At 41.1% G+C, this 15,604-nt stretch overlaps 1 protein-coding gene across 6 annotated transcripts in view; it reads right to left on the reverse strand.

The window, feature by feature from the left end:
- Positions 1-6,424: 6,424 nt before the first annotated feature.
- Positions 6,425-15,604, reverse strand: part of plekhg5b (pleckstrin homology domain containing, family G (with RhoGef domain) member 5b) — a 76,334-nt gene continuing 67,154 nt past the window's right edge. For all 6 annotated transcript variants that reach the window (XM_080295059.1, XM_026154207.2, XM_026154209.2 and 3 more), the window contains 13 exons: positions 14,737-14,928; positions 13,334-13,504; positions 12,150-12,245; positions 11,693-11,893; positions 11,132-11,242; positions 10,866-11,015; positions 10,600-10,737; positions 10,394-10,513; positions 10,086-10,218; positions 9,806-9,921; positions 9,482-9,636; positions 8,249-9,298; positions 6,425-8,021 (listed from right to left, as the gene is read on the reverse strand). In XM_080295059.1, coding sequence (XP_080151185.1) covers positions 8,012-8,021; positions 8,249-9,298; positions 9,482-9,636; positions 9,806-9,921; positions 10,086-10,218; positions 10,394-10,513; positions 10,600-10,737; positions 10,866-11,015; positions 11,132-11,242; positions 11,693-11,893; positions 12,150-12,245; positions 13,334-13,504; positions 14,737-14,928 — 2,643 coding nt within the window. In that variant the 3' untranslated portion in view covers positions 6,425-8,011. The remainder of the gene's footprint in view (positions 8,022-8,248; positions 9,299-9,481; positions 9,637-9,805; positions 9,922-10,085; positions 10,219-10,393; positions 10,514-10,599; positions 10,738-10,865; positions 11,016-11,131; positions 11,243-11,692; positions 11,894-12,149; positions 12,246-13,333; positions 13,505-14,736; positions 14,929-15,604) is intronic.

Raw genomic sequence — 15,604 nt, forward strand, 5'->3', positions numbered from 1 at the left:
GAATAAACTCCTCCCCTCAATAATTGTATCAGCGTATAAGAAGCTTATTGTAATTACAATATTGTCTTCTTAGGGCAGCAGCCTAAAACATGAAATACAAATCACTCATTTCTAAATTGAATGGAAACCCGTTCAAAGCAAAGCAATACTAGAGGACAGAGGGATTAAAATGTAAGTCCGGTACATTTAATATTTACAGCACAATCACACAATTAATCTGACAATGTGCTCTGTGTTTAATACCTGAACCGACTGGTGTCCCATCTTTGTCAGTGGTGTGAGGGGGGGAGGATGGGAGTCACTATTTACTTCTGACCCAAATGCAACCCATCATGCAGATTTGGTACTTTAACCAATGATAACTGTTAGTTTTAAAAGCAGATTGGTTTTTATTTAGCTCCTCTGTGGTAAATGTGGTGTTGACACCTGAATATAAGTTAGGGCTTCTGACATATAAAAGCTCGTAAAAAAAGGTCAAGCCCTAGATGTTGGCAATTTATTTACCCACCTGCAAATGTTTTCAACCTAGACTCTTTTAATGAACAGTGGGGTGAATCAAACATTGGAGTAAAAGTGCTGAAGTTGATCATATTCCTTAGATTTTAAAGCAGAAATGAGAGATTAAATACTTTAAACAATATGCAAATATACTCAAGTAAAATGAAATTACCTTGAAGTTGTTCTGAAGTACTTCAGTAGAATATACATGGACTGAGTTCTCTTGACTGTGGAGTCTTTTTAAGCTACAGTCAAGTTCAAGAAACCAGTGTGAGATGATCTGAGGTTTATGACATGATGCTTCATCCTACTGGAAGCAGACAGCGGAAGATGGGTGCGGTTTGGTCATGAAGGGATGGACACGGTTAGCAACAAAACTCCAGTAAGCTGTAGCATTAACCAATAACTAGTTTATAGAAAGGAGCCCAAAGTGCAAGGAAAATATCCTCCACATCATCACACCACCAGCACCAGTCTGAACCACTTCTGATCAACCACCACCCGATCATTGTCGCAGCATAAATGTAAAATCATCACATAAGGCAACATTTTCCTATGTTCTTTTCCCCAAACGTACATTTTGATGAGCTTGTGTGAAATGTAGCCTCAGTTTGCATTCTTAGCTGACTGCAGTGGCTCGTATGGTCTTCTGCTGGGCATCCTCTGCATAGCTTTGTTGTAACAAGCAGTTACAACAAAACTTACTATATGGCTTTTTTTTTTTATTATGCTTGTCTTTCAAATAAACTCATGTGTTCTCCTGTAATCTAACACTGAGCGTTTATAGTGGCAGAAAATTATTAACTGACTCATTCCTCATAGATCATTTATTATTTAACCTCCTGCAACAATTCCAGGACGTCCAGAGTCAGGTGGGTTATCATAAAGAAGTTCATGGTGACATTAGTATAAAAAGATTACCTCCAGGCATTGAAAAAAAGGAGCGAGACTTTTTTGTTTTTTGTTTTAATTATGAGAACAGTAGAATATGACTTAAAAAAAGGTAATGTTTTTAATAATGCTCTCCCAAGTTCTTCAAACAATTTTTCAAAAGAATGCTGCCGTCAGCCCTATTCTTTCTGCACCTTTTCCTATCAGATTTTTACTTTCTATTGAAATGCTTTGATTCAGCATTCTGCCAACAGCCAGCCTTTTTATCAGTGACCTTGTGTGGGTTACAGGCCTTGTGGAGGATGATGATCACGATCATCACCTGAATAACTGTCACCCTTCCCTTTGTGGTTGCATGTGCTGAACTAGTCTGAATTAAACAGTGTATTTATAATGTCTGAATAATAATGTATACAAACATGCAACTTTTATCCAGCGCTGGATAAAGACCAGTATTCATAAATATTATAGTAACATTGTCTCCTTCTCTCTGGGTTTTACACAGCTGTGACTGTTAGCTAGCTAATGAGCTAAAGTCAGCGATATAGATAACTGGGAAAAGTGAAAACTTCATGGTTCATGCTTCAAGGTATAGACAGGAAGAAATCATTCTGGGACTCTAATAAGTTCTTTACAAAACAGCAACACGTTAACCCCTACTGTTGAAGTTCCTGTAGGAACTGAACAACTCTAAATTCAAGGAAAAGCTGAATTTGTTTTCTTTAAAGCTCAGATGGAACTTGATGGCCTGAACATTCTGACTGCATTGTGGACTTTGTCATGCTGGTACATGGAGAGAGGCACTGAGAACACGTGTGTGCACACACAGCATGTCTCTTCATGCTTGCTCTTCCCCTAGCCCAGTGGTTCCCAAACCTTTTTTGCTAGGCCCCCCTTTGTTTTACAAGAAAAATGTTCGCGCACACACACACACGCACGCACACACAAATGGCTCTGCGCCCCCCCCCAGGCGGGCCCCACACTTTGGGAAGCTCTGCCCTAGCCTCTTGTGTCACTTAGTTTTGCCTTATTATCGTCTTATTTGTTGAAAATTTTGAAATGTAGAGTCTGTGAGCACAAGCAGAAGTTTTTGCTTGAAAAGTAACTGTGGCCTCTTTTTCAAAGGCTTCTCTAATATTTAATGGTCGTGAAATATGTCAAACTTTTCTTCTCCTCTTCACTTAGCTGCTGTTTACAGTTTAAAGTTGTCATCAGGACAAACACTTCTAATTATACTTTGCTCCTCATTTTCTTTAAAAGCAAGAGAAGACAGAACAGATCCAGTAAATCTTTAAGTTTGGTATAGTAATCTGTCTTGATCTATTTTTATTTGAATGTTTTATTCTGTGTTTTATTTATTTATTATATGGGAGAAAGTCTTGCCAGCCTTGTGCTGAGGGCTGTGGTCATCCATCTGTTTTGCTCCAATAAACCCAAATTTCAGGGATACCTTCTTTAGATCTTATTCATATAACATTACTTAACAGTAAATAAATCTTGTTGAAGTCACTTTATATGGTAGGATAAAGACCCTACAGTGTTAATCTAGCTCAAATGTTCACTTGGATTCACTGATGAAGTAAATGCAATTTGGTAATCAAAGGTGAGTTGACTATATATGTATACTCTGTCATGGTTGGACAAACAAGGATGCAAACCACAACTTAACTGTTTGGCTGAGACAAAACAACAACAAGGCAGTGATCATAGCTTAAATGTACTCAGGATATTGTTAAATATGCAAATATTGTTAATTATTGTTACATTTTCTGTCAGTCTTTGCCAGGTATCCTGTTTGAAGAAAACACTTTGGAGCCACTTGAATGCATGTTTATGAACATATTTGAAACTGATTTCAAGGAAGATAAAAATGCTAAGATTTTAAAGATTGCAAGTTACTTTGTTCATATATTGGCTGTTTGATCATTTTATGATGAGATGGATTGTGTCATTATATTTAAGTATAGTTTTTGAGGTGATGAGAGTAAAAGGATATTTAACTGTAATGTAGCAGCACTGTTATCTCAGATTAATTTAATTTTAAATTCAAGAATTTTCAAGTAAATCATGTTTTAATTATATAGAAATGTGTGGTTAAGGATATAAAGAAGTATTTTAAATGAGTTACAGTGAAAAGAAGTGTCTGTAAATGGTAATATAAACAGAATTTTCCATTTTTCTATTAACAGACATTTGTTATTAAAGGTAGTGAAAATATACTGTAAAATCTACAGAATTTTCCATTTTACCATTTACAGAATAGTCGTGAAGTTTTTCTACAGATTTCTTTTTTTACAGTGTAATATGATGTGCCACTGGGACACATAGAAAGGGGAGTAAGCCAGAGCACTGTCAGGAGAAACCTGACATAAAAAAGAGAAACCATATTTTTTTCGATATTGGCCTCTCTTCAATGGCTCCCTGTTAAATCCAGAATGAATCCAATTTAAAATCCTTCTCACATACAAGATCTTGAATAATCATGCTACAAGTGCTCACGAGAGCACTTTGCGCTGAGACTGCTGGTTCACTTGTGGCTCTTTGGATATTTGAAAGTACAATAGCAGGTCGACCCTTCAGCTTTCAGGCCTCTCTTCTGTGGAACCAGATTCCAGTTTAGATTGGAGAGTCGCCTTTTCTGTTTAAATTTTTTTTTTAAGTTTAAAACTTTCCTTTTAAATAAAACATATAATTGGGGCTGGATCAGGTGACCTTGAACACTCCTGTAGTTACACCGCAATACACCTAGGCTGCTGTGGTCTTCCCATGATGCACTGTTTCTTCCTCACTGACCTCTTTTCTGTTTTTGTGTGTTTATATAGCATCTTGTTATTATTAATCTCTGGCTCTCTTCCACAGTGCAGCTTTTGTCCTGTCTTCCTTCTCTCACCCCCAACCGATTGTTTCCCCTTCATGAGCTTGGTTGTGCTCGCACTGTTGACAAACTAGTGGAGGAAAGTATTTTATGGTGGATAAATTCTTTAAAAAACTATTAAACAATAGTTGAATTCTTTAATTAATTGTGATTTGTAAGCATTTATAAAGTTAGTTTGTTAGATCATTGTTCCACAGAGTGGACCTCATGCAGCCCCTGTTTTATAGCAAGGAGTTTTACAAATAACATATGGACATGCTTGTTGCTATTTGTCTACTTAATGCGGTTTCCAGGGCTCCGTGAGAGCAGAAAAGGACCAGATGTTCCTTTGCACCATCTGAAGGTCACCAGCATCAGTCTAGTGGCGTTGGTTGTGATCGAGGGCAGATGTTCCCAGAGTTATCCATTCCATATGGCTGCCACTCGTCCACTGGCCTTTTCACAGCACAGCGCTTGTAAACACGCTTCAGTTTGCTGTTCTCTTTTTTTCTGACCCTGTAAAACATGTCCTAAATCCAATCACCTAGTCCCTTTAGAGGGGATGATGTTGATGAATGGAAATGTGTAGTGGTAGTAGTGACCTATAAGCCCCTATTGAGATTACAGGCAGGCAAGCAGCCAGCCAGCCAGGCCTGGTCAGACCACTGGGAAACGGCTAGAGCTTAAAGAGGGATTGTTTAGATAGACAATAGTGTCTACCTGGTTTTAATCCCTGCTCAGAAAGAGTATAGAGGATTGGCAGAGTTTAATAAATGAAAGTGCTCCTATAATCAGGATTTGCCAAAGTGCCCCTTTGTGTTAATCGGACATTTTTTACAGCATGGTTTTTGACATCTGCCACAGCAAGTGGTGTTAACCCTCTGCTGCCCCAGCTGTACGCAGCACATTTGCACCAGACTTCATGCAGAGAAAAGCAAAAAGGGAGAAGTAAGTAAAGTTACACCGTTTAGTGTTCATGCACATTTCTGTTCTGTTCTGTACTTTAAGAGATGGTACAGAAATGTTTCTTCATAGCATCTTTATTCAGCAGTTGTTGTTAAAAAAGCCTAACGCGGGTGTGTTGCAGCATCCCTTTTTTACCTTATAACTTGTTCATATTTTATAGTGTGTCATAATGTACTTGCATATACTCTATAGGTTTTAGCCAGATTGCAGCCATCATGGCACAACCTCTTTACTTACTTAGCAGAGGCTAATAGAACGGGGATGTGTAATTACTTCAGAGCTAAAATAGAAAGCTGCATTTTATTTAATTAAAGTTCAGCGCATCAGCAGTAAAGCATAATAAAATTGTTTTAAAATCAAGGATTACAACAGTAAATCCCAATGGGCCAGATGTGAGAATGGGAGGGGCCGCTGCATTCTGGGACCAGATTAAACAGAAAATCCCACAGGGCCGCACTGTCTTTTTCCTGCAGCTTAGGGGCTTGTGTGGATTCAACATGCTGTAATCCACCGATTAGCTGATATAATCACCTGTAAATACACCTTGGCCGGGACGTTACTCTCGGCCATTAGGCTCTGGTCTAATGCTCCACATGTTCGTCGGACCGTTTACTGTTGAGACGGGTCGGATTTCACCTCATCTGAACTTTCTGGGAATTTGAAGCAGACGGTCGGCCCAGACAGACAGCTGTACTGACTGTGTGATCCAAATGAGTTCTCAGAAACTTAACTGGAAAATATAAATGCTCTTTGAATCCAAATTAAACCCAAACTAAGTAGAATATAAGTGGTTTGAAGCAGCATTGTAATTCTACTTTGTCTATTTGCTCAAAGCACATTTCAACACTGCATGCTAATACTTATAATTACAATAAATGTTAACATTTTACATTCAAAACTAGTTCAATATTTGTGCTTTGCCATTATATTTATGGTACTAAACCAAAGCTGAAGTTACAGGTGAAAAGGTAACGCTTACACAAACTTCAGAGAAAAGTAATTCACGCACTGCACTGTATATATTTAAGTTCTTACTTAATCTAAATATGCCAATACATCGTCTGCCACTGCTCTGCTGATCTTATATCAAATAAGTTGATCTAATGAATTGCTGCCACACATGGTCAGGTCGGTCTGGTGTAATTTGCCCCTCAACGTTCTTTCGCCACCTGCTGTCTGTGCACGGTTAAGAACACAAGAGACGGGAACAGTCTGACCAGTTCATGTTGTTTTAATGCCATGCCGTTCAGATTCAGCCTCTCTCCTCAAATCACTCCATTACATTGGATTAAACCATTAAAAAGAGGGATTGTATCTGTATTTGAGCCTGTGTTGAATTATTATTTTGTAAGACACTTTATAGTCATTACTGAAAAAGGAAACACATTATTTTGGTTCATAGCACATTAATGCCTGGCAAGGAAAAAAAAAATATTAAGACTAAATTGACCCAAAAAAAAAGAAATCACAAAACACAGAAGCAAACAATATAAACAATATCTTATATATAAAACAAATGAGTCATAATAAATATTACATAAACACACAAAAAACTAAACACTTAACTTATTTGGTTTGGGCAACATTTTGAGTAAAGTCCGTAATTACTGATCTGAAAAGCCAAACATCAGTGTGAATGTTACGTTTACTGTTTTTTTTCTTCCCCTTAAATCTCCCAGAGAACACCATTCATCTAAAATGAGAGTCACCACCCCAAACTTTTTATTTAGCCTCCTCTTTCTAGCAAGAAACACAATCACGTGTGCACTCCTTTTGTTTTTCCTATAAATCAGTTCCTGTGTGTGCTTGTAAGCCATCCAAGCCTTTATATAGTGCAGAAAATTCCACAAAACAGCTTTAGTCACACATGTTCTGTCTATTTTTTAGGAATATCTTCTCACTAGTTCAACCTACAATCAAATAAAGAAGAATCAAGTCTTTATGAGCTGATATGCGATTGGCTGCTTTGGACTTGCTTTGCCTTTTTGCACTTTTTATTTATTTAATAATTTTTTTGCTGGGAATCTACCAGCTCTACAAGTCTTCCATCTTTGTGTTTGTAATAGAACGGGAGCAATTTTGGTTCAGTCAGGATTGGACTCATAAGTCAAATGTAGACATTCATTCACAGTCACACACAGATGTCTTTACAGCAAACACGTACAAATAAAAATTCATTGTGACTGTAAATGTAAATTCACTCATTAGTGACCTTTCTACTTAACAAAGATAACTGTGCAATTTTTTTTTTTACTTTTCTGAAGCAAACCAGGACTAGTACAAGTATCAAGAGCTCGTCTTAGGCGCCGTTTTCTTGTTCAGCCACGTGTAGAGAAGATTTTCAAGATTTAGTTTTCCCTCTTTTCACCTCAGAAGAAGGGAGAAGTGCAGGACTCAGCTCCACCTTTTCTCTGGTGTGGAGTGCAGTAATGAGGTCTTAAGGCCTCCGCCGGGATGCCTCCTGTCTGTAGGGGCTCCTTACGTACTCCGCCCAAAGTCCAACTTAAGGTTCCAGCCCCCATTAATGCTACTTCCGTTGCAAAGTGCAAGCAGTTAATATCTCTCTGCCCCTCCCTCCCATTTGAGTAATTTGGAAACCAACGCAACAGCAAAATCAAAAACACAAATGGATTGCTATTGTTGTGATGTTAAAAAAAAAAGGGACAGTCATTGTCCAAAAAGCAACAGGAAGGGAGAGGGCAGGAAGAGAGCGAGTGCATTTGTGTGTTCAGTCCATCCTCATAAAATAGGGATTCTTCCTTGTAATGTCCATATGCCACCAGTCAGCATTTGGAAGAGCTGTTATACCTCCCTGGGGGGAGAAAGGATAACATTAATACACACATACCTTTCAGGAAAAGTACCTAAAACAAAATTTAGGAGCATTTCCTCACTTCCTTCTTTGAGATCAAAAACACTCCTGTATGTATAATAAATATGCAGCTGAAAACAGAAGGGCACAAGGAGCCTGGCTCTGTGAGACTAAGTTTCTTCTCAAACTATCAGATTATTTCTTATATAATAGAAGTAATGACTTACGATGCTGTCAGTGTGGAGTTCAGGACAAGAGTGGTGCGTATCCTGTACAGCTGAGCCAGCGTCAGCTTCTTGTGTTGGCCTGGAGATTTTCTCTTTTTGGGCGATGCCTCCGCTGCTGACTTGGCTTTCTTATCTAAGCAGGCAGAAGGAGTCACTTCCCCATCTGAGCTGTTGCTCTGAGAATCGTTATCCTCGCATTGTCCGTCGGGCGCCCCGTGGCCATGCCTGGCTTCCGCCCTCCTCAGGGTGGCACTGAGTTTGTCAGAGGGCAAGCTAATGCTCAAGCAATCGTCAGACTGGTCGAGGTCAGTGGAAAATAACTCCTTGTTTTCCACTGACGAGTTCTGGTCCAGCTCGGACATGCTCTTACTGTGCGACAGCTTTGACGTGTCCATGTCTCCGCACAGCGATTGGTCCTGCGTCTCAGAGCTGAGGGAGTGTGTGTGGGAGATGGGGTGGCTACCATGAAAGTGTTGCAGGAGGTTGTCTTCGGAGCGGGATAGAGCCAGAGAGGACAACCCCAGGAGGCAATGGAGTCGGGGGTGTACATGAGGCCGCCGACGAGGTTTAGAGGACTGGACAACTGACACCTGAGACCCTAATGAAGCGTCCTCCTCTTCTTCCTCTTCTTCATCCACTTCTTCTAATTCTGTCTCTTCGTGCTCTGGCTCCTGACTCTCCCTGTCTCCCTCTTCCTCCTCAGTCTCCTCGCCTTCACTTTGGCCAGGCTGTGGCTGCAGTTCTCTTAGGAGGGATTCAGGGGAGAGGGTACCGTAGGCGCTGTCCATGGAAAGAGAGCGGCACTGGGGGTCCAGGTCCTCACTGTCTGGTCCCGTGCCCTGATTGTGCTCAGTGTAGATGGCGGAGTGGACTCTGAGTGGACTTGACGACTTCTGACCCACAGACCTGTCAGAAAGGGAACCCACAGCGCTATCCAAGTCTTTATTAGCGCTTTCCTGGAGGTTTATGTTGGAAGCAGGAATTTCTGAGTGCTCGCTGGGCTCATCGACATCCATCACTGATAGGGTCTCAGTGGAACCGTCTGATTGACTGAAAGGAGAGTTTTGGTTGAACGTTAGACTTAAAAAGCTCACCAGAAAGCGTGTAAGGAAAACATCAGAGACAATAATGGATCACTTTAAGGAATAGTTTGAGATTTTAAGAAAACAATTTGTGTAGAGTTCTATTCATGTTACAAAAGTGCAGCAGATTTTATTCTTTACACTTCAGTACCTTGAGTTTTGCTGATCCTTGTGACTCAGCAAAGGGGAACTTGTAGTGGAGTTGCTGCTCTCATCTTCCTCCTCCTCTTCTCCATCCCCCATACATCTCTTCTGACTGTCCTGCTGGCGGAGGAACTCCTCAGTGCGAAGCCTTTGGAGCTGGTTCTAAATTGAAAAGCACCATTTACATTAAATATGTAAATGACTGTAAAAATTTGTGCTTCTAAAGTAAAAATTAAAAAAAAAATAAAAAAAACAAAAAAAAAACCACACAAAAATCTCATATCTGGATGCTGTCCGATATTTTTTCTATAATAAAACATTGCTATCCTACCTGGACATTGCAGATTGCATCTATCCAACTTCGCCCCTGGGTGGCGCTGTTGGCTTGGAAAGTGTACGCTGCCACTGCACTCTTGAACTCATTGAGGTAGATGAGGATGAAAGAGCCTGTAGGAGACATAAAACGTGAAAAATTTAGTACTCTGTGGATTGAAAAGTCACCTATATAATTAAATAGCTTCTCAAAAGGTGAGAATTTCCTGGATTTTCTGCTTTATTAAAACAAAAAATATATATTATTCAGGAGTTAAAGTCAGTATTTGAGCACTCACCTGGGTCTTTGAGTTCCTTACAGATGACGTTGTGAATAAGGAGAGGCTGACGGATAATTTTGACTTTCTCCACTCTTTTCACCGGCTTAGTAATTAGCAGCAGGTCGGTGAACAGAAAACAATAGACCTCCATCTGTGGGGACAGTAAACTCATTTCAGTTATGGTAACTCTTGTAATGTTTTACACATCTGCAGTTTTTGTGAGATTTTACGTAACCGCAAAGGAAACATGAGAATCCACGTGTAATCTGAATATAAAGATAAGAGCTCATCGTGTGTTTCCAAGCAGTCATGCGAGTCAATCTTACCCTACTGTCTTTGCCCTCCTTCATCCTCAGCGCGCCCTCGAGATGCAGCTGTCGAGTCTCTTCCGGAGATACATCTCTCATGGGAGCCATGAGGTCAAAGTGGTTGTACTCCTTGAGGATCTGAGGGGGGAAAGATAAAGGCATGAAGCAGAGTTTGACATGAAGTCTAATTTTAGGGCACTGGGGTATTGTAAAGTGTTTCTTACCTTCTCCACTTCTTCACTGCTCCCCTCTACAGCCTCATAGCAGTCTATACGGGCAGAGATGGTGGCGAGCTTCTGTTGTTCTTGACGCTGTCGCATCTGGGAGTCTACGCTGTTGATAAAGCCCTCTACTGTGGCAACCTTAATTGGAAAACAATGACAAACATACATTTGCATTCAGACCTCAGGCAGGGTGACAAGCAGTCAAAGCATATACTTTAGTGTAAATGAGAAAAACAGCACTTTCTAAATGCTTTCCAAGTTCTTACCATGCTGCTGACAATGTCACGGGTTGCTGGTTCATCTGTCTTCTTGAGAAGAATCTTCAGTAGGAGCGGGTATTTGGTCAGTCTCTGGTGAGGCTTTGCCAACATGTCGGCCAGCTTCAGACGGTTACACTGCTTATTGGTCTCTGCCCACTGAATTGAGTCAGACAAAAGCAGGAAGTCAGACATCAGAAATGAGGAGAAAAGCCAAGGATGAGTTTTTGGGCAGAGAGCATCTGGGATTATCGTAATGGTAAGAGAAACCTTACCGTGACGTAGGTCCTGAAGAGCTCATTGTCCCTGAGAAGCGTGCGCATGTACTCCATGCAACCCTCCTCCTCCATGCAATAACGGATGTAGGGCTTGAACATGGTGCCAAACTGAACCCACACACAGAAACAAAGACATGCGTCATATTTACTTCTGTCATCAGGAAAACAAAGACGTACTAGCTGCTAATTCACGTTTCTTATCCTATTTATGCTTAAAAATTGTGAAACAGCAAGATTTTATGTTTACTGGCATCCAGTGCAGTGTACCTTTAACCCAACTAATCAGGTGAATTGATAAAACACCTAAACCTTTATATGAGTCATAGTTACATAATCAGTCACACTTTTATATTGAACATGTAGTTACATGGTAATTACATTATTTATTAAATATAAAACCCTGGATTTTTTGACTTTGGAAAGATGCACTCAATGCTTTAAACCAAGATAAAGTTTCTATACTATTTAAATTAACTAGATGTCTTTCTTTTTTGTTGTCTGGGGGTGCATGCAGGGTTTGGATTCTCTTTTGTTGCATCTGTGGAGTCTGAAACTAACCGTTCTGAAACCATGGTGAAGGTCAGTGGGGTCGAGCAGAGCCCGGGCTTGCCTAGCCTTCTTCAGGGCAGGCAGCATGACCTGGGTCCAAAGGGAGGTGTGGAGGCGGACGATCTCCTGAATATTGCTGAACAACTTGGCGGGTTCCACCTCCGTCAGCAGGCCGCTCTCCTGCAGGTTCAGCAGCCCACACAGGAACAACTGCAAGAAGGGAGACATAAAAAGAGCGTAAGCCCTGAATATTACGACAGTAATCTGATGTAAGGCACTGCAGTTACGTCTAAACTTAAACTCCTTGTTTATTAGACAGCGATATAGGCCCCACACTTTGTCAATGTCTAATGAAAAAGAGCTTCATTGTATGTCTTATCTTTTACACTACACAACCCTCTTCATCTTACACAGTATGCAATTTATATATGCGTGAACAGACAACAAAAGCATTCTTTGCACTTACATCAGTGATGACTCGGAGTTTCTTTATGTAGGTAGCCTCTGTGTGCAGCAGCTCCCATATTGCTTCCTGCTGGTGGAACTGGCGTCTTGTCAGTGTCTGCGCACACACAGATTTTATTCATAAACATACACAATATTTATACGTTCCTCTCAACTGTTACAATATTAGCGTAAACTTCCTTTAGATTAGACATTTTAATCGCACCTCATTCCCATGTCAGAGTTTGGAGTACAACGATTACATCAGACATTTAAGCTAAATACTAAAACTCCCCAACAATATTTCCTCAGAAACTGTTTACATATACAAAAAAGTAAGAAATGAAAGGACAGTTCCAAGAACTTTTAGTTATTAATAAATGAACAATTAACTAAATGTTCACTTTCAAAACAAATCAAGTTACTGATTGCTTAGAATAAGGATAAGTGGTACAACATGGTGTGAGCCTAACAAACCATTTTTCCGCTTTACTCTTTAATTAAACACATCTTTATTATTTCTGCATACTTCCTTATGATTTCATGCTATAATGTAAATTGTATCCATACGTCAGTCGGGACGGTTGCTTATTGTCTTAAAAGTTCCACAGGAAATCTGTCACCCAACGCAACAAAAACAACAGTTGTTTCCTTGTGATGTTCTCATATTTTTTTACCGTAACTCACATCACCAACATTATTGTGTTTCAGCAATCAAGACAGTAATGTGTTCGGTGTAACTAACCATCAGAAGTACATTTACAGTATGAAAGACAGTATGTGTTGAGCAATAACCGCTAGCCCTGCTGATTGATCGTGGACTCGTTAACTCGTTACCATGTGCAACAACTCGGCGACGGCATGAGATGTGCGGCACAGAAATTCAGTTCCTTGTGGTAACATAACAGCGAAGTGCATTATAACCAGTATTTCAGGAAAAGAGGCATCAGGTTGAGTGTAAGAATGAGAAAGATAGATATAAGGAAGTAAGAATTGTGCACACACCAGAAACCAGCATGCATGCAAGTAATGTCATGAATGAGGAAATTGTAATGCCAAACCATTCGTGGTTCAGCATTACACCACTGGAAGTTACAAATATCTGCATTGATTCTAGTAGGAAACTGATTATTTTCCATTATGTCTGCGCATACACGACAAGACAAAAGTGGGTGTGTTTGTGTGGTTTGCTTATCTGCACTGTACCTCTGAGTTGTCCAGTAGCGTTTGCCAGCTGTCCTCTAGGGATAGGTCGATCTCCTCCTCCTCCTCCTCCCAGGAGTCCTGGTGGAAGGAGAGCTGTCGTGGCACCTTTGGCAATCCAAACAATGAGTAGGTCTGGAGTTTGCTCTGGAGCTGCTCCAGTCGATCCACCTCCTGCGATCAGATAAAAAACAATTTCAAAAACAGATGTGACTATTTTGAACAGAAACATGAAGAGACGCAAAAGTAACTGTCCATTTGTGTGACTGTTTATTGTTACATTCAAACTGTAAGTAGAGAGGGGTCTGTGTATTATAAGCATACACAATCCCGTCCTTGCTGGCGCCTAGGCCGCTATTCAGGTCTTTGTTCAAGCTGGCAGGCCTTATGTAGTTATGAAAATGAGCTCCGTGCATTGAGACCATCTTAACAATAGGAGACGGGGAGTGGGGTGAGTGCTACAAAACAGTGGAAAGAAACGGAGCGGGAGGATTGTGCTTCTTGAAAACAGTCAACAAAAAGTCAGAAATGTATGGGGGGAAAAAAGATCCAAAGTTAGGACTTCTCGCTAAAGTTTGGTGTGAAAGCAGCTCAATGTTGTTTAACCCTACAATATGGAGGATGCCAAAGGTCCAGACCCAGGTGCAGGATCTCTGGCCCTGAGGGGATTTAAGGGGACCAAATAAATTGAAAAGGGATGGGCCCAGCAATGACAGGTGACTGACAGAAACTGTCTCCATTTGACATCTGCCACTGTTAAGGATGTGACCTCAGGGGATGAAATACAATGGAAGGCATGTTTGTGTGTGGGCGCGTGCCTGTCCTTCATTAGAATCAAAGTTGATTATCATTTTCAAAAACCTCTGATCCAGAAAGAGAAAGCCTTTGCTTAGGTTAACCTTGCGATCTTTAACGAGAGCTGAAAGGCAGACGGCGTTCCTTTTAAACAGAGCCAGGTTTACGCCTTCCCTATTTTCCATTCCTTATGATAAACTTGTTTATCAGCCATGTGATAAAAAGTTAAAAGTAGGAAATTTCCAGAAAGGATAGTGTTTTAAAAATCAAGATAAGAGTGGATAAAACTGAGTGCTAACAGAAGGCTTTTCCTCTACCTACTCATTTCCAGAGCTGCTGGGTGGAAAGTATGTGAGCCAACAAGTCAGGAGAACTTTGAAAGGAAATGACTTCACCAGGGCTCAAGGGGGATATGGCCTTCTGACCCCCTCCCACTGCTGCTTGCTACTGTTCTGTTTGTTTTTTTAATGTTTTCTTAATCTCAGACATCGTCTGGGCAACAAGCCTGCCTCCTACAGCCCTTTATAGCCAAAAGAAAGTGCAGCACTTTCACTTGGAACGAGATTGCACTCGCTTCTGTGATCATGTGATCGCAACCCTGTCGGCATTACCTTGCCAAAAGACCCCGCTCCAGCGTTGGAACTGAAGAAGCCACTGAAGCGGCTGGCAGCACGGTTCTTCCAGCTGTCGGGCCCAGCCCCTACAGCAGGTAGAGAGCCACCGATCTGTCCCAGAGCATCTGGGGTTGGGATATTCGCCTCACCCAGAAACTCTGTTATGTTCTTCCTCCGTCGGGCCTGACCCTGCGAGACAGAGAGAACAGACAAAAATCTGTTACATGATAGACCGTAATAGGAGGGAAAAAAAAGATCCAATGAGTGAATGAGGGGAATTATAACTGTTTCCAGCCAGACGCATCGAAAGAGACGATGACGAAATGATAGGACAAACAGGAAATCTGAAAGGGGAATTCTGAGCCAGGGATGACATCAACAGGACCGTTAAAACTATCCAAATGCCTGGACACAAACAGGAGAGGGAAGGACTGCCACTTCCTCGCTGTGTATGTTCACTGCATCACAAGGAGCAGGCGGGAGGTTGTTCCAAAAGAACAGACGGCCGAGTCTGGCCATTGTTCCCTGTCCATTGTTACCCTGTCAGCAGGCCCTGGCGTGCGCCCTCGCTCATGCAATCTCTGTACACTTTACGAGCAGCAGCAAAGCAAACAAACAGGGGCCACCTCAGTATCTGAGGAAGCAGTTGTTTTTGTCGTCGGAGTGTCAATGCTGAAGAATCTGCTGGTCAGGAGTCAGCAAGAGGCAGGACATCGACACCCTGCCACACTTCAAACACAGCAAAAGGAACTCACATTCCTGGACACTGACACCATTTCTGAAACTCGCCGTCCATTCCAGTGAAATTCTTTTACTCATCACCCCCCCAGAAACACAAACAAGCCTACACAAACACAATGTGGTA

This window comes from Astatotilapia calliptera, chromosome 20 (assembly GCF_964374335.1).
Source record: "Astatotilapia calliptera chromosome 20, fAstCal68.1, whole genome shotgun sequence".
Taxonomy (NCBI): Eukaryota; Metazoa; Chordata; class Actinopteri; order Cichliformes; family Cichlidae; genus Astatotilapia; species Astatotilapia calliptera.